Source organism: Simochromis diagramma, unplaced genomic scaffold, assembly GCF_900408965.1.
Source record: "Simochromis diagramma unplaced genomic scaffold, fSimDia1.1 OVJJ01000079.1, whole genome shotgun sequence".
In the NCBI taxonomy this organism is placed as follows: domain Eukaryota; kingdom Metazoa; phylum Chordata; class Actinopteri; order Cichliformes; family Cichlidae; genus Simochromis; species Simochromis diagramma.
In genome coordinates, this window is record NW_024387075.1 from 3,066,595 (window position 1) to 3,093,962 (window position 27,368).

At 41.2% G+C, this 27,368-nt stretch overlaps 1 protein-coding gene across 1 annotated transcript in view; it reads left to right on the forward strand.

Moving 5' to 3' along the window:
* The first annotated feature begins 9,401 nt into the window (after positions 1 to 9,401).
* kcna4 (potassium voltage-gated channel, shaker-related subfamily, member 4) overlaps positions 9,402 to 27,368 on the forward strand; it is a 58,495-nt gene continuing 40,528 nt past the window's right edge. The window contains exons 1-2 of the mRNA XM_040045479.1: positions 9,402 to 9,921; positions 10,155 to 14,099. Coding sequence (XP_039901413.1) covers positions 10,808 to 12,910 — 2,103 coding nt within the window. The 5' untranslated portion in view covers positions 9,402 to 9,921; positions 10,155 to 10,807 and the 3' untranslated portion in view covers positions 12,911 to 14,099. The remainder of the gene's footprint in view (positions 9,922 to 10,154; positions 14,100 to 27,368) is intronic.

Below are 27,368 nucleotides of genomic sequence, written 5' to 3' on the forward strand. Positions count from 1 at the left end.
TTCTGCTTCATAACTCGAAGCACTGCTATATAAAATGGGCTCCTTTGGGTGTAAAAGCTCATAGCTCTAGATGAAGCCACATATAAAACAGCTCCCAGTCATACATCTTGCTGACATCACAGATTTCATCCATGGGTCATTGGTTTTAAGCTTAGGAACAGAGTCCCATTGCTTTCTCTCTTTTCTTTTTATCAGTGCAGCATAAACACTGCCATAACCGCATCAACACCCTGCACAAACATGCTCAGTCACACCTCGCCCCTGTCCTCTGCTGCTCCGTCTGCTAATGCATGAAACACAAGCAGACTTCTTTAAACTCGTTTTGTCGCATGCAAACCCCCCTCAAAAAAACAACAACAACAAAAAAGACTCAGCAGTGCCCTGAACGCACTGCATCACCCCACACTCACGCTCTCTCCCGCCTTCCACCTGGTCTAAACAAACGCCTCCACAGCACTGCCAAGGACAAGACTTTTGTTTGGTGACTGCGCTGGATATTTCTGCGTGCAGGTCGAGTGTGGAAGTAGGTGGTAGGTGTGCTTATGTGTATCGACCGCTGATGATTCTTTGCTGACTTCTGTTGTCTACCTTTTCTCCTTTACATTTTAATATTCAGTCTCATTTCATTATTTTACTTATTTTAAGCAAATGTAAATGTGTTCTTTTATTGGTTATAAAGTCCTTAAAAACAGCTAAAGATGTAAAATACTGCTCAACAAAAAATTAAAGGAACACTCAGAAAGCAAATCAGATACAAATGGGGAAAAAATCATGCTGATATCCCTGCTGTGATGGACTGAGTAATGTGTTAAGAAGAAAAGAATGGCACACGATTTGATGGAAATTACAATCATCCAGCTATAGAGGGCTGAATTCAAAGACACCCACAAAGTCAATATTAAAAATGATGCAGCAGGTTAGTCCAGTTTGCCAAAATATTACAACTCAGAATGGTGCTTTATTTTATTTATTTTATCAACTTTCCTTCTGACGATGCTGTCTGTGTTGAGAGCTCAGTGGATCTGCGCTGGACAGTGCAGATCCACTGAGCGCAGGGCAAGCTAGCAAGACAGAAGCTAAGCTCCTTGCAACATGGCAAATTGAACCTCCCCCACCCTCATTCAGATCTGGCGTTTGGAACTATTTTGGTCTTCATGTGACGTATAACCCTGAAGGTAAGCGTGTCATGGACTAAAGTAAAACAGTATGTCGGATGTGCCACGCAATGCTCAATTACATTGGTGGGAACTACTGCGTTAGCGCAGTTAGCTCATTAACGTGTTGACACCGTCCAGCCCCACGCATGGGGCGATCCGTGGTAGCTCGTTAACGGAGATTGGCCGTGTTGTGGCGTTAACGTCATTTCAGATTAACGCTGACAGCACTAGTGGGAACACAACGAATATGACTGCACATTTACACCGATATCATCCTAGTGCAAAGACAAGTGGAAGCAGACAAAAACAACAAGCATGCATGCTACAAACTTTACCCGAGTCATTTAGACAGCCGTTAGCACATGATTCTCCTTATGGGGACCTGATATGTTTAATATGCTGCTGAGAATATAGCCCAGAAGAAGCGTATAGTATAGCTTTTATTTTGGAAAGAGCCATTTCTCTGTAATAAACTCTCTTTTCTAAAGATGAGTGATTTCTCGATCAGATAGATTTATTTTTTATTACTTTGTTGTTTCAGCAACAATAAATTTAAAAACTGTACTTTTGAGTTAAAATATATATTTATAATTTTAATAAATGACAAATTAAAAAAGCATGAACATTTTTTTGTATCGAAAAAATATTGAACCGTGACACCAAAGTGTCGAACCGAACCGAACCGAACCGTGAATTTTGTGTATCGTTGCACCCCTAATAGATAGATAGATTGTCAATTAAGCAGATATAAGGCCTGGAGTTGATTCGAGGTGTGGTGCTTGCATTTGGAAGATCTTGCTGTGAGCAGACAACATGCGGTGAAAGGAGCTCTCCATGCAGGTGAAACAAGCCATCCTTAAACTGCAAAAACTGGAAAAATCCATCAGAGAAATTGCTGCAATATTAGGGGTGACAAAATCTACAGGTAAACTGGTGAACTCAGCAATGCAAAAAGACCTGGACGTCCACGGAAGACAACAGTGGTGGATGATCGCAGCGTCATTTCCCCCTTCACAACAGACAACACTCTCCGGGAGGTAGACGCATCAATATCCAAGTGTACCATAAAGAGAAGACTGCATGAAAGTAAAGAGGGTTCACTGCAAGGTGCAAACTAGTCATAACCCTCAAGAATAGAAAGGCTAGACTAGACTATGCTAAAAAAAGCCGACACAGTTCTAGAAAAAACATTCTTTGAACAGATGAAACCAAGATCAACCTCTACCAGAATGATGGCAAGAAAAAAGTATGATGACGGTGTGAAACTGCTCATGATCCAACACATACCACATCATCTGTAAAACACAGTGGAGGCAGTGTGATGACTTGGGTGTGCATGGTTGGCTGTGGCACTGGGACACTAGTGTTTGTTGATGATATGACACAGGACCAAAGCAGCCGAATTAATTCTGAGGTGTTCAGAGACATAGTGTCCGTGCAAATCCAGCTAAATGCAGTCAAGTTGATTAGGCGACATTTAATAATATAGATGGACAATGACCGCAAACATACAGCCAAAGCAACCCAGCTGTTTATTAAAACAAAGAAGTGGAATATTCTTTATTGACCATCTGATCTTAACCCAACTGAGCATGAATTTCACTTGTTGAAGACTAAACTTTCGACAGAAAGGGTCACGGCTAAGGGGATGAGCTGTGTGGAGAAAATAAATGAGGATCCAAGCGCAGGCACTCACTGAGATGTGAAGGTGGTTTATTGTAAAATAAAGCACAAGGTGAAAAATGGCAAAACGGAACAAAAACTAATCATAGTGGGTCAAACTAAACTACTAAACAGCAAACATGAACACGAACATGTAGGAGGATGAACGGTGGCATAAGAAGGTGGACGGCAGGGAAAACACACGGAGATTCGCAGTAGATTCACAGACAGACCAGCAACTAGTACACACAGAAGAACACAAGGAGATTACACACAGGTGGGGAACACAGCTGGAAGTAATTGACAAGACGAGGCAGAGGAAGCAAAACTGAATACACTCACATGAGACACGGACCTTCACAATAAAACAGGAAACAAGAAACAATTCACAAGGACGCTGAACTAAACCTGCACTAAACACAAGACACAAAACCTAGGAACTAAACCCTTAAGCAGAATAAACTGAAGCAGACTAAATAATAATAATAATAATAATCATCAAAGCCCAACAAGAGATCAAGAATATAACCCATCCATCCATCCATCCGCTTCCGCTTATCCTTTTCAGGGGCGCGGGGGCGCTGGAGCCTATCCCAGCTGTCATAGGGCGAGAGGCGGGGTACACCCTGGACAGGTCGCCAGTCTGTCATAGGGCCAACACATACGGACAGACAACCATTCACACCTAGTGGCAATTTGGAAGAATATAACCCAAAATACAAAATCAAACTAAAGCACAAGCAACTCAAAATGCTGGGTCAAAATGACCCAGAACCATGACAGAAAGGACCACAAACAAACAACAACTAAAAACCCTGCAGAAAAGGGGCTGGCCGAGTATTAAAATAGAGGAAACCCCAGCATCTGGTGATGTCCATGAGTTCAAGGCTTCAGGCTGTCATTACCAGCAAACCAACTATTACAAATGAACATTTTATTTTCAGTTCTTTGATTTGTCCAATTATTTTTGAGCCCCTGACATCAAAAGATTGTCTTAAAAATTGCTGCATTTTTCTGCAACGTTTTTGTTCAAGCCACTGAATTAAAGCTGAAAGTCTGCACATCAACTGCATCTGAGTTGTTTCATTTAAAATTCACTGCGTTAATGAACCAAAACCCAAAGAACCAAAATTAGAAAAAAAGTTGTCTGTCCAAATATTTACGGACCTAACTGTATGTTAAACCTCTTAAATTAAAGCTGAAAATCTGGGCTTGAATAATGTGTTGTTTGTTTGATTTAAAGCGCACAGTGCTGGTGTACAGAGGCAAAATTACAAAATATGCATCACTATCCAAAAACATACCAAGATATCTATGATACAGCGCTGAGTTTTATTACATACGGACAAGCTGTAAAGGTTATCATTGCTTCCTGTACTGCATTTTAAAGTTAAGTAAGTAAAGTTGTAATTCTGCATGATGGCTTTGAAAAAAACAGCAACAAATATTGATTGTGTCTCATGCATAGAGAGTTTGACATTTCCCTCGTCTTTTTATGAATTTGGAGTGCTGGATGTTTTTCAGCGGGTATGCTTCGTGAGAGGCAGAAGGGTTTTTGATGAGCTCTGGCACTGGTTCAAAGTGCAACTAAACTTGTGTTTAATAAGGCACCTTGCATCCCCACTCTATCACCTCTTATTATTACTGACCTCACAACTCCCTCTGGTGCTGACTGAGGTGGATACTCGGTGAATAAGAGCAGGGGTTGAGGGGAGCATGATGTCTCCGTGTGCGGTGGGTGGAAAGAAGCTTACATGTGGTACAGACTAGAAAAGACCTCCACTTAAGTCTTAGTTAAGTATCTGAGAAGTACAGAGAAGGAGAGAAGACTGTGAAGATGAGGCTCTTTAAAGAAGCAGTGAGTGAGATTTGCACTGTCAGCAGCATTGATTACTTCACAAGCACAAGCATACGCATTGGGTTTTACATTTCGTTTCATATTCTCTGGTATCAAAATGTAGCACAATGGCCGTATGAAAGAGTTAAGAAGGAGACTGCACAAGCAACCAAAAATATCCCAACAGGAATATTAGAAGTAGAGATTTGGTAAATACCTTAGGGGATTATTAGGATTCCTCAGAGGAATATTGTATCTGGAATAACAGGCTGTCCGTGTCCTAATTAGTGCTTTTGTTTCAGATGTATACTTTGAATCAAATGGACTGAACTCAATGGGCTATAGCTACTGATTGCTTTGTAGCCCAGCACTAGGCCTGCAGCAGTACCTGCAGAAAAACTAATTATGTGTGCAATCAAACCTGGGAGGTTTCAAAGGTGCAGTGAGTAAGACCTGAGTGCAAAATGATCCACATAAATCTGCGGCAGCAATAGGGTGAATAATCGATAACACTGACTCAACAGTTACCTCACCAGGTGCTGTGATGTCTGGTATTTAAAGTTACGGCAGTTGTTATCCCAAAAGACGTGTCTATGGACACCTTTGACCCGTTAACAGATGGCTGACAGCACAAACAAGCTGAAAGTATTGCCATGCAATGATGAAATTACAGAATATGATATGTTTGTGAACTGCATTTGTCCTCTACTTGTTTTGGTCAGTTGCATCCTTGAGCACACTAATCATCACATTGCCTATTGTGTGTTTCATGCACCAAATCTGTCTTCTTTTGCTTGGAGTATCATCATTTTCACAAAGTCTTACAGCCGTATGCAAATAAGAGCTAATGTGGCCACATTAATGAAAAATCCTTGTGGTATTCATTATACCCACTTGTCTGTGGTTTTCAGTACTCATTACTCAAAAAGTAATGCATTCCTAATCGCCTAGTCAATAGCAATACATTGTTTGACTAATTAATACCCTAACACAGTAATTTGTTAGCCTGCTTGTTGTATTGCACTCTCCATTCTTTCTCCTGCAGGCTAGTTTCGGCTGAGAAGATGACCTCTAATTACACAGTATATGAATTGTTGTGCAGTCGCTTTAAAGAATATATAACAAATTAGACAAGAAAGGTCCTGAAATATTTTGTCTTTCTGTCTTTCTTGGCAGGGTTACTGTTTACACTGTTGACACTATGTCAACACTGCTAGTGCTAGTTTCAATCAGGTTTGTGTCTGGACTTTGAGCAGCTCATTGCATCACCTTGTTTTTTTTTATTTTTCAGTCATTCTGTTGCAGATTTGCTGTTGAGATTGGGATCATTGTCCTGCTTTGGGCTGATATTGGTCAAGCTTTGGCTGTCGGATGGCTTCACATTAGACTCTAGAATACTTTAACAAACAGAGTTCATAGTTGACTAGGTGACCAAGTCTACTGTTGTGAACTTTAACATTTAATAATGCACAAATTTGAATGATTCAGACCAACAAAGAGCCAAAACCTGCTGTTTGTACAGAGGTGCTCACACTTGCTCATGACTGGTTAATCCAGTGCATTTGATGAGCAGCATATTGCTACTATTGACCATCTTAATTCCTATGGAAGCATTAAGGGTGTGTGTAGTTTTTCACTGGACTGCATAGACTCCTGTGAATGCGTTCTCATGACTGTATATTGACCAGACTCTGGTGATTAATGAGATACATCCCAGTTACATGCAAACAATTTTATCCCTTGAACCATGTTTTAAATCTCTTTTTTATCACTTATGACAAGCCTTACTGATGTAAACAAACTTTGAAAAAGCAATAAGAAAGTGTTTTCTGCGTAAACTTCAAAGACTCCAGCTCTATAAATCAATTTAAGAGTGAGCGTGTTTGAAATTTTCTTTCTTTTAGTTTAGAAGTTAGCACTTGTTTGGCTGCACATGTAGATTTGATTCATGTCTTACTTGATGTTTCTGTACACTGCAGTGTTTTATACTGCCCAGGATTAATTACAACTATGGCAGACAAGAACGTTGGATTATGTCACGCTGTTGAAGCTCAGTAACAAAATAACTTATTGAGACCAAAAAGTTGACCCCAAGTTGCTCTCTGATGCATCTGTTCGAAGGTGAAGGGAAGTCATGCTCGGTGCTATCAGGAGATGAGGTAGAGGAGGGACAGACATTATGGTTTTTAAGTTGCAGGACTTGATTTCCCTACAACAAACTGCAGTAACGGATCATCTGGTACTCTAGAGTTACATGTGAATTATCTACTCATCTACACAGGCCTTCCACGATCTCGGCAGAATGAGGCCAACAGAGCACATGGTTTGGTTTTTTTTTAATGACATCTTTATGGCCACATAGGAAGGTTGACTGAAAGGTTTTGGGTTTTTTTTGGCAGATATTATGTTTCTGTTGCTAAAAATCAAATTGTTTTCTAAATTTGAGAGTGTTAACTGGGTTGAAATTGGCTGTTTTTTTTTTTAGCATGGAATATGAAACAGGTCAATGTGGCCATAAACACCAAGACAGGTGGTTCCCTGTTTACATCAAACAGAAAATAGGCACTACCAAAACATCAGAGCCATGCAAGCCAGAGAAAGGTGGAGCATTAACATCAAAAACATTCTTCTGCATATCCATGTTGATGGCATGACTCAGATAACATAGGATGCAAATCGTTAGCTTCATAGCATAAGTGCCTAAGTCATTTTTTTGTGTTTTCGGAAAACAGACGGACAGGATGATGCAGCAGTGGTAGGGGAGTAAAGTTGGGCAAAAATCTCAATTTGACCAAAAAATGACTTAGGCACTTATGCTATGAAGCTAACGAAATGTACTTCCCTAGTTATAGTGAATTCAATAAGTCGAGACAGATTCATCAAAAGTAGGCAGTCCATCAAAGCGACAAATGATATATTAATAAATAAATTATTTTGAAAACAACAATTTGTTGTAATGTGTTTCTTTCAACCACAGTGGTTAAAAATCTCAGTATCAAAACAATTTCTTGTTTGGGCCTCAGGAGGAAGAAAAACATCAAGATCATTTCTTACTTTGAACGACTGCCTAATCTTAGCCTCCTAAGACCCAAACTCTTCCACTGCATGCATTTTTAACTTCTCTTAGATATTTGGGCTGATATTGGGGCCCGATAAATGTATAAACAAAGAAAAAAACGATTATTTTTTTTTACCTTATTTTTGTTTTAATGAAAAATCAGAGCCACATATGAGGATATTCGTTTAAAATTTTGATAGAACAGTAGCAGTATAATGTCCTCGTAAGTGGATATCAGGCCGTTGAAAAGCAAAATTTAGTGTTTTGGTCTAAATCACCCAAAATGTGATGTCCACATATGTGGACGCCAGGTCCTAGGAGGTTAAAGAATCTGTCTTGACTTATTTAACTGGCTATAAATGGGACCCAGTATATCTGAGTCCTGAAGGTATCATGTCATGAATGAACACCTATTTACTGTTCAAAGTAGGGTTCAAACTGGATTCTCAATGGCATGTCCTCCACTGAGCGTTCACCTTCCTGCTCTGTCTGGTCCTCCTCCACCTCATCACCGGACAGCACAAAGTCTGACTCCCCTTCTACAATTCTGAGTAAAGTCCTTTCTGCCTCAATCTTTCCTTTGCTTCTTGAAGTGTGGATATAGGTTGAAAACAGGAATGAGTAACTCCTCCTGTCCACTACACAGAACACTGTCTGTGTAATGGACAGTATTCACAGTTCTTTGCATTTTCCACAGTTTGTCATGTTACAGCCTTATTCCCAAATTCATTTCTCACCTCAAAACTCTACATGCGATACCCCATAATGACCAAATGAAAAAAAGTTTGCTTGAAATTCTTGCAAATTTAGTAAAATAATTACATGAGCAAGGGCCATCCTTTTGAAAAGAAAGCCCATGTGGAAACTTGAAACCCTGAGATGTCTCTTTGACAGTACAGTAAGACTCAAATAGATTGCATGAATTGTGCTCGTGGAGGTCTCAGACTCGTGTCCCCCCAACAGAGGACAAGAATGAATCGCTGGGTCATAGGAGGTTAATGAACACTTTGCATTCTGTTTCGAGTGCTCTCCTAATCAAATATCAGAGGGAGGGCAGGCACAGCGAACATGAATTATTGGTTTTTGTGGCCTCTGTGAACATTTTTTGTTGTTGTTGCATGAGCTAACCTTTTTTCCTGTGATAATATTAACAAAAACAATGTTAAACGATTGTTAGGTGAAGTGAAATTGTATGAAAAGTATTTCCAGTGCTTTAAATTCACACTTTTTAAAGTTACAATATATGGACGTATGTAAATAAGTGATGTATGCATTTTCTGATTTAATATGAGAAAATAAACAACAACAACAGCAAAAACACCGATTAATTTTTTAGGAAAGTGGTTGGTGACTGCAAAATGCATAGTTAAAATATTATGTTAATGCATTACTTTTTTTTAATGGTGGGGAGACACAAACACACCGGTTGCTACCCAGCAGTGACAATGAAGGGCAGATGAAGCTCGGGTGAGAGACTGCAGCACGGTGCGCAGTGACCGGCTGCAGCCACTGGGGGAGGACCGAGCACCGCCTGCACGAGCTGCGGTACACGAGCGACTTTCTCACTGAGACTCTCCATCATCACACAGAGACACACACATACACACACACACACACACACACACACAATGGGAGGGATCCAGGAGTATAGGTAGGGATACGGCGGCAGACAGACAGATGTGCGATGCTCAGACTTAAACCATGAAGCCATTCCCCCTCGCCCGTGCGAAGGTAAACTTTTACCCACCCTCGTATCTTGTCTTCGTGTGGAGCTGTCATTGATGCCAACTCGCTACGCGCACACCTGCTACTTCCTCCTCTTCTTCTCATTCTTTTTTTCTCCTCTGGAGGGGGTAACATTATTGCTCTCGGCATACCAGAAGCGATGCAGCAGAAACGGAGGCTGAAGTGGCGATAGATCCTGTTGAATTGAGACAAGACGTCGAGACGCAGCCAAAAAAAGTGTCCTCTCCAGAGTGCGTCAGAGCACGGATGTGTGTACTGGATGTGGATATGTTCGCTGCGTGGATACAGCGAGGGATTTTGCGGCGTTACCCTCCAAAATCATAACGGGGATTTGAGCGAGAGTGAACAACTGCATCCTCACCTAGCCTCCTTCCCCTGCTTCCTCCATCAGATTGGTTTGTGAAAAGGGGGGGCGGGGGAGGGGGGGACTGAGGCGATGTCGTTTTGGCCCCCTTTCAGATGTAAGTATGGATGTTAGAATAAAGGGAGGATACTTTAATGCGTAAATTGTATTGTAACCATAAATGTCTTCCATATTCCTTTGTGTTCACTCCATAGTAATAATGATGGTGATGATAATAACAATGATGTATTTTGATTGTGTATTCGATAAAACAACACACATCGATATGAAGGTTTTGGTTTTATTTGCCTAAACCAACTGCTGTTTCCTCCTCTCTTCTTGTTCTCGCAGCTCCTGAGAGCGTCAGATGAATAAAGTCATTCAAATTCACCGGAGCTGTATAAAATAACGGAGATCTCTCTTCCTCTCTCTCTTTTAAACTCGTCCTAAAATGGCAACCATGAGTGACCAGGGAGGATCAAAAGACGCATTCGGGCGCAAGCCCGCCTCGCGGAGAAATTAACCACCTGATGGGCACCGGAGGAACCGAGGAGAGACTGTTTAGGTGTCGCTTGTTGACTTGGTGATTTACAATGCTGAGCAAATAAGGGGCGCTGCAAGTTTGACCGAGCGTCTGCGTAACAGGCTATGCCACCGGCCTTTACATCTGATCTTTTTCCTTCTTTCTTCTTCTTCTTTTTTTTGGATATGGTAATGATGTCATGAAATACCGGAGGAGGGGGGGCTGTACCTAAACTGGAAGAGATGGCAATCAGTATCATGTAAGTAGGATACATGGGATTCGCTCAGCATGGACCCATTTGAGGTGTGTTTGCTATTCTGACTTTCTCGCATTCACGACTGATTGGTCGAGAGGCTTCATGCCTCATTTTGTCTCCCTGCGCGCGCTGAGCTGCAACTTTTGTCCTCTGGTCTGCGTCCACATCACAGCGCGCGAGCGCTTACTGTAAGCGTCCGCGGACCGAAGCGCTCACTGACTTAAAATGGAGTTTGCCATGGTGGGCGCGGACGGTGGGTGCAACAGCCACCTGCCTTACGGATATGCCCAGGCTCGCGCGCGGGAGAGGGAGCGCGAGAGGGAGCGCCAGGCTGCCCACACCAGAGCGGCGGCCGCAGCGGCTGCTGCCGAAGGTGGAACGTGCACGGAGGGAGGTGGAGGAGGAGGAGGAGGTAGCTGCGGTGGCGTCGGAGGGTCCACCTCCAACACCTCCTCGAGCGCTCATCTCCTTAACAACCGCCAGCATCAGTCTCGCGCCGCCTCCTCCGCGAACGCCAACATCAGCAGCGGCGGTACCGCCTCGCGCCCCTCCCCCTCCTCCTTCACCTCCACCACCACCACCACCTCCACCTCCTCCTCGCAGCAGAACCAGCAGGAGCCCGAGCAGCAGCAGAGATTTGTCCGAGAGCGGAAAAAGCAGCGCGGCGTCGGACGCTGGAGACGGAACCGGGGCACTCTCGGTGGGGACCTGCGCCACTCCGAGCTGGCTCTGCTCGGATCCGAGGAGGACATCATGATAGAGGAGGAAGAGGCCGAAGGAGCCGAGGAAGAGGAGGAGGAGGGGGAGGGGGGCGGGGGCGACCGGGGGAGCAAAAGGTCGAGTTTTTTGTGCAACATGGATGATGAGGAGGAGACCGTGTCGATCACCGACAGGCGGCCCCAGTCCGGATACGAAAACGTTTACAGCGAGTGCGGCTGCTGCGAGAGAGTTGTCATCAACGTGTCGGGTCTGAAGTTTGAAACTCAGCTCAAGACGCTCACTCAGTTCCCGGACACGCTCCTGGGAGATCCGGACAAGAGGATCAGGTACTTCGACCCGCTGAGGAACGAATACTTCTTCGACCGGAACCGACCGAGTTTTGACGCCATTCTTTACTACTACCAGTCAGGCGGGCGCTTAAAAAGACCAGTCAACGTACCATTTGACATATTTTCCGAGGAGGTCAAGTTTTATGAACTCGGGGAGGAGGCGATACTAAAGTTTCGGGAGGATGAGGGCTTCGTCAAAGAGGAGGAGAAACCTCTGCCGGAGGATGAGTTCAAGCGCCAGATTTGGCTGCTCTTTGAGTATCCGGAGAGCTCGAGCCCTGCCAGGGGGATCGCGGTCGTGTCCGTCCTTGTTATTGTCATTTCTATTGTGATTTTCTGCCTGGAGACGCTGCCGGAGTTCAGGGATGACAAAGAGTATCTACAGCCACGAAACAACTCCTCTCAAGCCGATCACGGATTTACTCCTTTTAACGACCCTTTTTTCGTCGTGGAAACGGTCTGCATCATCTGGTTCTCGTTTGAGATTATAGTTCGCTTCTTTGCCAGTCCGAGCAAAACTCTCTTCTTTAAAAACATTATGAACTCCATAGACATTGTTTCCATTTTGCCTTATTTCATTACTCTCGGCACGGACCTGGCGCAGCATCAGGGCAACGGACAGCACGCGATGAGTTTCGCCATCCTGAGAATAATCCGCCTTGTCAGGGTGTTTCGCATCTTCAAGCTGTCCAGGCACTCTAAGGGGCTGCAGATCCTGGGTCACACCCTGCGCGCCAGCATGAGGGAGCTGGCCCTCCTCATTTTCTTCCTGGTCATAGGTGTCATCCTGTTCTCCAGCGCGGTGTACTTCGCCGAGGCGGACGAACCCACCTCGCAGTTTACGAGCATCCCGGACGCGTTTTGGTGGGCTGTAGTGACCATGACCACAGTGGGTTACGGAGACATGAAGCCCATCACTGTGGGTGGGAAGATAGTGGGCTCCCTCTGCGCGATCGCGGGCGTATTAACCATTGCGCTCCCGGTCCCGGTCATAGTGTCCAACTTCAACTACTTTTATCACAGGGAGACCGATAACGAGGACCAGTCGCCGGTGGTGGAGAGCATGCCCCCGGGCTGCCCGTACTTCCCTGACTTTCTAAGAAAATTCAAAGGCTCGCCCTCTGGCTCCTCGCTCGGTGACAAAGCGGAGTATATGGAAATGGAGGAGGGGGTGACGGAGTCGCTTTGCGGGCTGGACAAGAGCCCCAGTAAAGGAAACGGCACAGACATAAGCAGAAAAAACAGTACTAACTCAAAATCCATTCAGACTGACGTGTGATTACAATTAGAGTTTATTATTATTAATTATTTTTCCTGAAGAAGAAGAACACGCCCTATAAAGATAATTTTGAACATCATTTCTGCCCAACAGCAGGTGACCCCCTCCCGCCCTCACATCCCCAACACAAGTTTGAAACACGCCTCAGACACAGACACACACACACAGACACACACACACGCACATTCATGCCACTGATTGGCAGGTTGTGATGCTTCTCTCTCTTTCTCCTGTTTTTAACCATCGCGCACTTCTCTAACAGCAGCCTTTCCCCCAAACCATCTTCACCACACACCAGTCTATTTGTTCATCTAAGCTGTGCGGGCTTCCAAATCTGACATCAAATTGAAATTCTAGTAAAGACAGGCTATGCATTCGCACTTTATGAGTTTCATCTGTCAATAACAGATATAGGGATGATCGTTTTTGCTGTTATGCAATAAAGTTCAAAATCTGTTTGCACTAATGTAGATTTTTTTTTTTTTGCGCTGGGTTTTGACAGATTTGTATTCAGAGACAGAAGCTGTAGGCCATGAAAGTGGCGCGTATTTAGTAATCCTCTGACCACTTCGCTAAAGAATGTTTGAACAACTTCCTCACAGAGAGCAGACTAAGGATATTAATAATCCCCTTTATATGCTGCCAGTAAAACTAAAGAAAAAAGAAAAAATTGGAAACGAAAATACGGATAAGTCTTTTGTAACTGTTCCAGTATTTAACATTAAAGAAAAGCTAACTGATAAGACAGCATTTAGTAAACCAGGGCTACAGTTATTTCTATGACACCTACACAACTATGTTTTTCCACAACAGGCCAAAAGAAAAAAAAGCCTTCTATTGCTGACCCACTGCGAGAGCTAAGCACAGGAATCACCAGTTTATAAAATGGCTGGAGAAATGACTCGCCCCAGGTTTTGTATGGACATGCTTGTTGGAAACTCGGCGACAGCAGTTTTCCCCAGTTTCATTTAAACCACCTCAAAATGACAATATCCCTTTACAAGGAGGCAGATGGAAAGTTAAAGCAAAAATGACTCATCGTGGAAACTCATTGGAAGGGAGCTTGCGAGCAATTTTCTCTCCTGTCTGCTGGACTTCGTGCACAATTCCTTCCCCCCCCCCACCCCCCCAAGAGGACTGCGATTATCTGCGAGCTCGGAGGATCGTCATGATGTGGATGTCTTCCAAGGTATGTGGCCCACAGCTTGTGTGTGAAAATTATTATTATTTTTTTTAAAAAAACAACCTTGTAATGATCAAAACAGCGCCAGTCACATGTTTTTAATGGAAAATATATGCCACTAAACAAGGTCCCATCTCGAGAAAAACACTTTCATTCCGAGCACGACACCCTCACTTTTATTTTCAAACACTCCCGTGTTACTTTGACAACAGAACCACGCGTGAATGCGCGTGCGTAAAGCCCTGTAGACGCTGGAGGAATGTGGCGCACATTTTTCCAGTCTTCATGTGGCCAGTTGATGTTTCTGCTGTACAACATTTAAGCTGTGTTCAAGTGTCATATGCAAAACCAAACTGCAAAACTAATAAGATGACATAAGTCAGATTGCTGTGATTTTGTGCCAAATATTTGGAAAGATCTAACACCAGGAACTGTGTTTCTGCAAAACTAAATTCTAAGTATGATGGCAAAGTGCTGCAGAATTTACTCCCTGCTTTGCTGCACATCAAAAGATCATTTTACTTGTTTACTTGTTCTGTTTTGTTATATACTGAACTGCTGCTTTTATAATTCCAAATGCTTTAGTTAAAGATTTTTAAATCACAGTTTTCTCTTTTCAGATGAGGAAAAAAAGAAGAAATAAGTTCCTCACTTGAATGTGCGGGTGCTTGTGTGTGTGCGTGCTTGTGTATGTGTGTGTGTCTGGCACTAGACGGATGTTTTTACAACCATCTGCTGAAGGAGGAAAGTTTCTCTGAGTGCTTACACTAAATCTTAGTTTAGGACATGGATGCACAAGCAGGACTGTGTGACATCAAATAGTCTGAGAGCCAGTCAAAGTTAAATATGCCATTTACACAAGTGGGATGTGGAAACTAAAAGCTTCCAATGCACAAGAAATAAGTCAAACTTAGAGAAGTAAGAGGCATCCTGTGCCAAGCAGTTGAACTTTTCAAATAAGCAATCAAAGCAGAGTACTACAAGTTTTAAAGCACATCTTTGTGTTTAAAATTTGAAGTGATTTACCGCATATGTATACATTAGGCACATTAGGCCTTTATTTCCAATAGAGAAGTAGTGCAGTAAGAACAACAAACAAAAAACTGTTTAAACTCTAAAAACTGTGTTGCATGCTGGGAAAAGTCAAGAAAACAAAAGTTGATTGTCTCAAGACTTTTCAGTCTTCTGAATACTTACAGAATGCATCAAAAGGTGCTATGACATCAACGCTCAGTTCCCATCTTAAGTCAAATCTAAATGCGTCTGTATTCATAAAATCGAACCAGACACCTCGCCACTCACTGTCATTGCTTCTCAGCGTTTCTCTGCACGCTAACACTGCATCAGCATGTGATAATTTATCTCACGGAGCGCTTTCTATCCTCAGAGGAACTCTTCACGCGAGATATTCTCAACACCTGCACCCACAGCATCACAGCACACTCTTGGCACAGGGCCATCTCCTCTTGATACCTCACACTTTGCACTTACATAATGTGGCTTATGGCAAGAGGCAAAATCCAAAACATTTTTTATGCAAAGTGTGTGGGTCAGGCATATTTTAAGGCTTGTAGCTGCTGAGTTGACTGCAACGGCGTGTGTCATCCTGAGCCATGGAAGCTCAGCGACTCGTACTGTTCATAGAGTGCTTTTGCCACGTACTGGGGGAGTCTTTGTAGTGCAGATTTAAACCATATGGCTGGGCCATGTGACCAAGTGAGAGTTATTTATGGTTGTTTTTCAAAAGGTATTGCTTTATGTACCACTTTTTATTGTACCAAAGAACATAAAAGGGAGGAGCACATAATGTCAGATTTGGTTATGTAAGAACAGGAAGTACAGATGAGGTGAGGTTATCATCTCAAAGTTTTCCATTTTTGGCAATCAGAGAATAGTTTGAGTAATCTCATCTGCATCAGATTTTTCCAGTGTCATTGCTTCTGTTATAAAGGGGTGCGTTTTGCTTTTCTTATCTATTATATGAATAGATGGATTTTAAAGTTAATTATTTGACTGAATCCAACAGCTTTACTGATGATAGAACTAATAATAGCCCAACACGTGTAAGAGGTGCTAATACAGCCATACTACTATACCACTGCCGATGGAGTGCTTGTTGATAAATGTTGTCTACATTGCTCCTGTGTACTACACTGTACAAACAACAGTGAACCGCAGCGTTTCAGTCTAGTGGTCACATTTTTGCTATACAGAGCCAAAGCCAGGCAAACGCACATGGCTGCCAAGTAGGATCTCTGAATCTTGCTCACTTTTTGAAGTTCATTACAAATGCGCTTGTTGATGTGCAGCTCTAAAACACAAAGGATGAGGTGGTTTTTTTATGCAACCTTAATGTTGCATAACCTAATGTAATAGTTTGGACTCAAACTATTACTTTATTGGAGATTATGTATCTGAATTTCAGGAGCAGGACCACGCCTCCAATCACGCTCCTTCTGCCTGCCATCTATATGGGTTCCCCTAGTTCTGCAATCTGTTCATTCTCGTGTACGTGCCCCACCCTCCCTCCCTCCTTCTTCTCCATTCTTCAACTTCTTCACTCCTATTTAGTACATGAGGATCTGCCAGGCTGCCAAACCGCAGCTCAATTCATGTCAAAGTTCTGTCTATGGCTTTCACGGTCATTACGCCATTTCGTGAGCATTAGTGGTTGTCTGTCTCTCTGTGATAGTATGGTGACCTGTCCAGTGTGCTTCTTAAACCTTTCTGCTCACACATACAGGAGAACTGAGCGAGGGCTATGTTCCTATTTAGAAATAGTCTGGTTTTTAAGATGGAATTCTCTTATATGTTTTATGCGTTAGAAAATTATTGTTTTTTTGGTGCTGCTAGAGCTGATGTGGTTAAGCTAGCAACCCACGTACCAAATGAGCTGCAGGGGCCGGGGTTCGAGTCTTCTCCGATCGTTTCCTGCGTGTCATTGCCCCTGCTTTCTCCGCTCTTCCTTGTCTACTGCCCCTCCTCTCCATCCACAAATGTTTGCACCCAATAGTTTTCAGAAACAATGAAAACATTACAAATGCATTTAGGTATGGTGTGTGGCCTTTCTTCTGTGGGAAATCTAACCCAGTGGTTAGCTCGTCCATGAGGTCTGTGTAGGTTTTCAGTCATCCAGCCCATGGTTAAGAATAATCGATTGGTACTCAGTCTTTTGGTTTTTTTGGAATAGCTGTCACACGGGTTTCTGTTTTAAATGATCTGTTGATTTTAGCTCCTCACACCTTTGAGTCCATTGTCTACATTTTATGTGAGAGTTGACTCCTCTGTGCTGAAACAACCTGCTCTGCATAACAGAAGCCAAATTGTGCTGACAACCATAGGTCAAAGTCACGGCTGACCCCTGTGACAAATGGCTCATTTAGCTGTTTGGAAAATGACTTCTACCTGCAGCCAAGACATCCATCCATCTTCTACATCAGCTTATACCCACTCAGGGTCACAGAGGGCTGGAGTCTATCCCAGAATACACTGGGCAAGGGGCAGGGAACATATCAAAGATAGTCAATGACAGACCGATAAAACATATTCAGACTGAGCGCTTGACAGTCTACTTACAATGAAGACCAAACTATGTTCAGTGACAAAGCAAATATTACATATATTTACATTTAAATTATGTTTATTTATTTAAATATATTTAATTGTTCCTCTTTTAATCGTATAATAAATAGGCAAAACGTTCAAAAAATATTTATTGACCTTAAATGGGATTTATCTTTTCCATCTCCATTTTCTATTCTTGGACTCTACTAGAGAAGTTTGAATTTCAGGATGTTAAGTTTCAGGACCTAATCTGCAGTGACTCAGTCTTTTACTTTGAAAACTTATCAGATACTCTATATTAGCAGTAAAGCATGTCAAGTGGAATAAAAAGCATTGAGTAGTGGGTAGTATCAAGCCCTTCAGATCACCTGCGTATGAAACAAAATATTTTAGTGTGAATAGCAAGTGGGCGGGGTATCTTTCTGTGACATCACGAAGTTCTAGGAGTAGAAAAAAAACAGTGTTTAGAGCAGCCTGAAACCTGAGCTTTCAGCTTATATGATGCTATTTTAATACCTTAACGACCTTATAACACCTAATATGTTACTAAGCAATGATGTTATTATGACTTATAATTGGCATATAACCTACAAACTAATGTTTATTCTGGGAACAGTAGCTTGATTACACAGCCATTCAAACTACGTGTCCTGAATTTATGTAATGCCTTTGGCACAGAAGAAGACCGTGAAACAGATGCAGCCAAGTTTATCTCTGATTGTGAGTATGACATCAGAAATTATGGAAATGAATAAAGTAGGAACTGATGGTGAAATTTAATATCTGCTTAATATTTGGTTGTACTGTAATAGCTCAGTACAGAGGCTTTTTGTTTTTGCATTTATAAAAGAAAGTTTGTTTTAGTAGTTGATTCGACCTCGGCTTAGCCTGAAGGTGGGTGGAACTATGCTGGGGGCTACATGAAACTGCAATACTTAGCGTGGCATGCAATGATTTTACTAGTCGGCACTAGTCTCAGACCTCATTTCACTTCAGTTTTATATTTGTGCATTGCTGGCATCCAAGCTTTAATTTGTCTTCATTCGTTTCCCCTTGTTGCCAGTGCAAAGCTGCCTTTTCTCACCAGTTCACTCCACTTGCCGATCAAGGGAATGGACCTGCCATGATTTTGTTATGTGTCGCTAACACGTTTGAGTGCTCGTATTTTCATGCTTCGTGGCCACAGTGGTCAAAAAGTCATCTTTTCCTGTAATGTGATTACCAACAAGCGACCTAAACAAGCCCTTTTTATGTTTTCTATTTGCCACTTATGTGAGAATGGTGACTTCTGTGTGAAGAAGTGCATTCCCTTAGCATCACCGTGTAAAGTGGGATGCCCTGGCAGAGATGGGAAGCTGTCAAAAAAATAATATCTACTTGCCCACACAATCACTTGAGGACATGTCTTATCAGCCAAAATAAGTGAAACAAACCGTGATGTGTACAATTTTCAGTGTATATCATTTCCTTTAAAAAAGGTAACCAAATATTTGGAATTTGAAGAGTAAAAGCTCTTATTCTTCTCACAGTTTCCACATTATCCACATGCACATTTCTTTTTTTAAATAAATGCAATGACTTTGTGAAAAAAAATCATTAATGTGTCAAAATATCGTAGACCGGAACAACACAATAGTGACCTCTTGTTTGAGAAAGGAATCCTTAATTTGCTGTTTTAAGTAATTATGGGAAATAATCTTCTCATAGACCAGCCATCATGCCTCAATGATAAAATCTTTTCCGTTGAAGTATCCAGAGCAACAAGAAGAGAAAACAAGCAAACAACAGAGTGGAATTTCATGAGGCTGGAATGCTTCTCCATTCATCTGTCTTGCCAATACATTAATCAGGCCTGATAAAACTCTGTCAGCCGGCTGTGTTGCCAACGTGCACAATAGACGATCCCAGCTGTTGTCACTGTGCGAGTATTTGTGATAATTGTTGTTCTTTTGTTGAAAAAAGAATTCAATCTATGTTCCTGTAAAATCATTAGTAAATAGTTCAAAAAATGCAGGAGTGATTAATCACTTTAAACTCAGGAAGGCTGTTAACAAGGTATTGCTGAGCTGCCGTCCAAATCAATTGGTCAGAGAAAATTGAGAGACAAACAGCTGACAGAGAAAGGATTAGAAAAGAAGTGCTCTGTTAATCAAGCAAAGAAGCCTGATTAGCATTTCTGGGTTAGTTTACCTGCTGTTAAGAACACCTCCCCCAAACCAACCTTATCCAGTCATAGCCTAACAACCAGGGATGGCAGTAATGCGCTACTGTAATCTGATTACTTTTTTCAAGTAACGAGTAAAGTAAGGGATTACTATTGCAAAAAAGTAATTAGATTACTGTTACTTTCTGGTAATCATGCTGCGATAGTGATAGTGTCTCGTGACAATGAAGTACGAGCGTGCGACGCCTGTGGCAACAGACGTGTGCAGATCAACAATGGATAATATGGAGTGCGGGAGAGAGTACGACCATGCAGCGTTTAAAGGATGAACGTACTTAATTACTTTAAGTTTGATTCCGTAAAAAGTGACAAAAACATTAGCGTCTGCTGTACACTCTGCGTGGGAGGAAAACTTCTTTCTACATTGAAAAATTAAACTTCAAATTTGAGCAAGCACCTAGCAAGCCGCCACGGGAATGTAAAATTCACAGAGAAACCCCCGGATCCCCCCATTGACATGATCACTGTGGCATCGGCCCACCACTCCTGCTAAACATGTGAAAATAGATTTAAGAGTGACAGGACTCAGTGCAGCTGAGTCTTTGATTTTATTTATTTTTTGCTGTGTTTTACTTGCATCTATTTGAAAGTGAATGTAAACACAAAAATATTTTTATTTTATATGCTGGAGTATGCAGAAAATAGGTTTAAATGTTAAACAAATTTCTTCAAGTCAAAGACCGTTATATATAATTTAATTTTTGCTTGATGCAATGTGCATAAAATTAAAACATTAAAACTAATAAAACAAGTTTTAAAAACAGACCTTTTCATTTGATTCAATTTTATATGATGGATTATGCAGAAAAAGTAGAATAGGGCTGAAAGGTCTATTGCTTTATTATATTTTCAGAGTGATGATGTCTATGGTGATGGTATCCCAGAGAGTAAAAACAAAACAAAACAAATCTTAATTATTGAAACAGTTTTTATATGAATACCAAGTTAGTTTGCCCAACTAACTTTAACCCAGTGGTGTCAACCATACATCACATGATCTGGCAAAAGGTCAAATTGAGCCCAGTGGACAGCTTTACAAATGGTGGGTATGTTCTGGCATGACTTCTGAATGATCCTTACAGGTTCGTGTTGAGTCATTATGAATGGATAAAAATTATACCCTTCTTAGTGAAAAAGATTACATGCGGTGTTCCGTATCACACCAAGGCCGGAGTCACGGTAGGTGGAAAACGGTGTTGGAAGACCAGGATAAAGTTACTGTGCATATGTGCAATAATAATAAGCACTCACAGTTATTTTCTGGCTTCAAAGTGACTTTGGTGTATCAACATGGTGATAAAATGCCAATAACACGAAATCAGTCTGCTATCAGTTTTTGATTTAATGGGGTCAAGTTGGCAATTCCATGCAGTCTGTTTGTGATACTGTGGCTATGAACTGGGATAAATTGCTGAAAATCACAAACCTGCTGCTGTTTGTTGTTAATCTGCTGCAGTCTATATAAAGAGTAATTCAAATAAATTACTTACATTCATAGTGTAGCCAGAACCTCATAGATTTAATAAAGAAATTCATAGTATAGTGATGCAGTCGCTGCAGGTTGGGGTTTTTACTGAAAATGACACAGGCACCCAGAAACTCTGCTTTTATATATAGGAATATAACCAGAATACAACCAGGCTGAGTCACAGTAGTGGTTGCACAGGGGTTGAGGTTGTTGTGCTCTCAACCTCTGGGAAACCAGATGGTTGCTGCAACTCCTTGCACTCTGCCTCCAACTGGAGGGAGGTTGCTGTATATTTTTATTGTACTGTGTGTACTTGTGAGCTATTCAGCATCATTTGTAATCAAAGTACAGTTTTGGATAACATCTCCGATTATTCATCATCTTTTATTGCAAATGGACGGTTCAATAAAGAATGCACTTGATTTTAATTGTTAGACCGACTTGAGATGAAGCTTATGAAATACTTTTACAGCCCAGCAAGCTGTAAAAGCAACTTTTGCAATAACAACAGTATTTTTGCTGCGGTTTTGCTTTTAGTCAGAAAAATCCAGAGTATTGCTAATCTTTACTTATCAGAGCATATTGTTTAAAAGATTAAACAATTAATGGTTAATATGGCATCGCTATCACTGTAAACTACCTTTATTTTTATTTAACGTGATAAACAACCATTTGAACAGGTTTGACTCGCTAATTGATCCATGTCAACATCCTAATTGCTCCAGCCCATCATGCATTTGACAAAGACAGTTGGGTTCCTCCAGTTTTCCATGTATCCGCTGTATTCACAGCCCCATTGGACAGGAGCAGTTAATAAAACACACCTGGGATTACATCTCTATTGTAAGTTTAAACCAGCTTGTGGTTTCCATGTAGCAGTTACATAATGTCCTTCTATTGAAGAATAGCAACCTGATTCTCTGCACCCTCCACTGTATACCCTCTTTCCAACTGGCTGCATTAATCTGACAGCATCTCTGGCTTTATTGTGTTACTTCACTCTAGACGTGAAGATTGTATTGCTAATTACTCATATGCTTCCGTATTGGATTTCGCCGCCCACAGTTTATGTTATTGCCTTACAGTTATTAAAAATGGTGCTTGTTGCATGTTCAGCATTTAAAAGGAAAAAAAAAGCTGGTTTGTTTTTATTTTTGCTTTTGTTTTGTCCTATGAAGAGGACATTCAGTCCTCCCATTTCACTGCAGGGCAACCTGCATGTGGCGAATAAAGCCTTGATTGATTGATTGATTGATTGATAAATTATTAAGCTCTGGCTCTTTCTCCCATGTCTCGCTTTTGTCTTGTCTTCCTCCGCTCACCCCCAGATGGTCGCGGCACCTGACTGTCCCTCCCTGAGTCTGATTCCGCTGGAGGTTTCTTCCTGTTAAAAGGGAGTTTTTCCTTCCCACTGTCGCCAATTCCTCATAGGGTGCAATCTGATTGTTGGGGGTTCTTTCTATATTGTAGGGTCTTTACTTTGCAATATGGTAAAATGGCCTGTATTTATATAGCGCTTTACTAGTCCCTAAGGACCCCAAAGCGCTTTACATATCCAGTCATCCACCCATTCACACACACACATTCACACACTGGTGATGGCAAGCTACATTGGAGCCACAGCCACCCTGGGGTGCACTGACAGAGGCGAGGCTGCCAAACACTGGCGCCACCGGGCCCTCTGACCACCACCAGTAGGTAACGGGTGAAGTGTCTTGCCCAAGGACACAACGACCGAGACTGTCCAAGCCGGGGCTCGAACCGGCAACCTTCCGATTACAAGGCGAACGCCCAACTCTTGAGCCACGATCGCCCCCTATATATAATATAAAATTCTAACTTCATTTTGTTCGAATGCAGAGTTTATTTGGTTTCTAAAAAAATTATTAATATTTCAGTATTTAAATGGCCAGTTTACCTGTAGTGTACACAGAGGTATGAGGGGTCAAAGTGTTGATGAAGTTTGCTGTCACACACAGTCAATCTGGGGCAACAGAGGATTACAGATTTGTTATGGCATTGGGAAAGGTAAGCATTTCAAAGATTTGTCATATCAAGTTGAGGCTTTTTTCACCCCTCATTTTCCAGAGTGGTACCTAAAACCCCACAGCGCTGCAGCTTTTTGTGAACAAGCTTCAGATTTGATTAAATAGAGCAGCTGCTCAACCATAAAAAAAAAGTTTTCTCTCCTGCTCCCTGTGAAGATGAGCTGGCGAACAGAGGATGGGCGCCCTGCTGGTCCTGTAAACGTTTGAGAGGCTGCAGATGCTGTTTATCAACTGTGGAAATCTAGAAACACACATCAGCATGTGCCAGAAAATCACTGAAGGGCAAGCCTGACAAATAGTCATATATGCACTTTTAGATTGTATTGTAAACCGTACGTGGGTAATTTAAGTTTCATTTATATTTGGAAACAGAAATAGTGTTTGGATGGTCGCAATCTGAGAACTCTTAGGCTATAATCTAATAACTTAGCTTTTAGAGGAAGCAGTAATTCTTCGTGTTCTTTGTGTCATCACTGTTTAAAAATACTAATAAATCAAAAAGTGCTAATAAAAAGCCTACTCTGCCGTCAGATGACTTCGAGATTGCATTTCTGTACTTCTTAGGCTCTCAACTTTTGAAACTAAAAATGTGGCCACTGCTACACAAACTACAACTGTCAAGCAGAACGCTTGTTAAAAATGTTCCTTTAGATCAGATAGTAGAGACTCTGGTTTTTATGTCTAGCTGTTTATTAGTTTCCATGAATTACAATTAGTTTTATCATTAATATTCAAAGATAAAGAATTTTAAGCTGTACATTGAAAATCTATTTAGGTACAAATGCACAAATGCAACCCCCTAGGACTAATTATTGGACCAAAAGATAACTACATGTACCTCTCTGAAGTCCAAAAAAGGTAGATTTATTTTCCCAAAATTACCAATATCAGAAGACAGTATGCTTGGACACATTGGAAATGAAATGGGGTTAAATATACATTTTACACTTCTATTTCAAGGTTTTTGTTTTGTTTTTGTTTTTTTTATTTAATGTAGCTATTTGAAAAGCATTTAATTCCCCTTTCATTCTGTATGTTTTTCTGCATATCAGTGCCACAAATGTCAGGTAGATAAAGATACATTTTCACCCTTTTTAATCAGTCACTTTTTGTACAGTTGCATTAAAGTACCGAAATTGTCAGCAGAGTTACGACGCTGATGAAGATCAAGACTGGAAATGACAAGAGTACAAATATGCACTGCCTGCCAAGTGCGCGCAGCAGTGCTTGTGTAATGCCACAGTGACAAGCCATTATACCCTAAAGGTGCAATAAGGCTCTTTATTTTCTGAGGCTACAACTGTGAGATCAGCCACAAAAGGTGATACACAATGTAGAGAACAGCAGATAATGTTCATATCATTTTTATCACCATATGAAGTCAGTATTATCTACAGAAAGGCTGTCCAAGATTAAAACATAATTAACTTTTTCAAATGCTCTTTGAAGTTGCAATTTTTTTTGTTCATATTTATAAGATAAGGGACTTGGTTGAAGTCCTGACCATATACAGAGCTGCAGCTGTCTTTGAAACTAGTTACAAGAAACAAACCCAGGGAAACCCGAGCATCTCATTAGGCCAGATGTCTCTGTGTTCTCTGTTACTAAAGAGGTACAAGTACTGCCAAAGTGGACTTATCTCACTGTTATTTGCTCCAAGCATGTCAGCACTGAAATGGACAAACATATATGCCAAATACTGGTTTTAGGCTTGAAATCGTACATACATGTCATTATAATTAGACGAGATTAGACTAAAATCATTGCTGCAATTACTAAACATAAGACTCTGTCTGTCTTATGCCAGTGCATTTGCTTGTCAGGAAGAAAGTATTGATTCATTGGACTTTTCTCTGTGTTTCATACATTTAGCGGCAGTCAGAAGTGCAATTAAAGTGTGCTGTCGAAACTGTTTGGTCTAAATGCTACAAGCTACTCGCGATTAGATAACAGACAAATTCTCCTTGAGTGGACTTGAGTGGATAGGACAAACAAAACCTGATGACAAGGTGGTGTTAGGGTCAGGCAGTGCATCATGTTAATACAATGTCAGTGTCTACATTTCATTAGATTAGAGTGGAAATGAGATGACACTTGTAGTTACTACATATGTATATATATATATATATATGTATATATATATATATATATATATATATATATATATATATATATATATATATACACACACACACATATATATTGCAGGGCGCATTTAAATTTCGCTACCCTTTTAACGCAGTGAAGACACTGCAGTTGTAGCCCACAGCATAAACTGATCCTGTAGCTTTGTATTAAGTGTTTCTGAAGCGTCACGCAGCCCCAACATTAGCAACATAACATGTTAAAACAAATATCATAGTAGCTTTTCATGCAGACCTAATCGTGTTAAAGCAGCAGTGTGGAGGAGTGTTTCTTAATATTTCTGGAGACTAAGCCTGCTGGACCTTATGTATTTAATTTAATGATAGGCAATATTATATGAAAACCGAAAGAGCTACACGCTCTCCATTATTGATTCAAATTACTGTGTGCAATGTGCGTGCTGGATTGATGTGCAACTTTCTAGCCTCTTTTAGATAATTGATTTATCCACAAAAGCTGCAAATTGTCTATATGGCTCTATTGCTCTCATCAATCACTTATACTGCAATCAAGCAACAGATAGCAGCAAGGCAAAGTTAAAAACAGACCGAGGAAGAAAGTCAAAGACTCAAAGAGGGCAAAGGATAGGAAATAGCAGGCTTGAATTTATCAACTGGGCAGACACATGACTCCAGTGAGGGGATAGACGTGAAAGAAGGGGCAACTGCATGCCAGCCTTATCAGAGCTAATATTGTTGCAAATCACACATTTGTCAGCTTGTTTAATATACTTAAAGCATTTCCCAATGATCTGTTAATGCAGCTTTAAGTTAGTGTACCTAAAAGAGTACTTGGATTGAAGGGGCTAAGATAGACACAGACATTCAGACATGGACATAGCACAACTCTCTTCATGCCGATCAATCAGATGAAGAGCCAACTTTAAGTAGTTATCAAAAGAGCGCTTCATTACCGCAACAAAACTAGGGGCAAGCAAGGTACAACCAAACACATTTTGCTTTTGATAAATGAAGAAATGTTTTTGCTAGATTATATATATTTTGAACAATCAACACAGACATCCCCTACTTCTACCAAAAAAAAAAAGGAACACATTTTGATGATTTAAAGGGAATTCGTTTGAACAGTTCTAGCTGTATTTAAAAATATGTGACTGTGTGTGTGTGGCTTAGTCTAATCCATATATATGCATCCATCCACATTTTCCAAGGCTCTTTAGACTAAGTCACGTCTTTAACAATACTTGAATATGCATTTTATTTTTTACTCTTGAAGCGCTTTACCTCACATTGGTAGTCATTTACCAATTAACCTGACATGTATGTCTTTGGGACTGTGGCAGGAAGCCAGAATACCCACAGGAAACCCACACATCCACACAGCCAGAGTATCACTCCACCCTAACCATTAAGCTATTTTCAGTAGTTTTGCACCTGTGGGTGCCTTAATTGTAGCACTATGTTACAGTTGACATAATGCTACAAAAAAATGTACATGCATGAATTTTAATTTGTATCAGTTGTCCAGCGTTTATTCCTCGTAATAGCACTGCATGTGTCTGATTGGATATCTGGCTTCACAGGGGAAAAAAATAACAATGACGATATAGAGGTCTTCAAGACTCATGTAATATTTTACACTTTGCACTGCAGGGTTGAAAGCAGAACATCTTCCAGTCGGGTGGTAAACTGACCAGAAGCACACCCTAAAAAAAAGGGCCTTGTGCACTCCTAGCGAGAGTCATTTTACGTATACTGTACATTAATTGGAAAGCTGTGTGCTTTGTGGTTTGCTACAGCTTAGTGACTTGTCCTACAAAACGTGCGTCTGCAGTTAGAAATCTCACTGCACCGAGCAGTAAATGT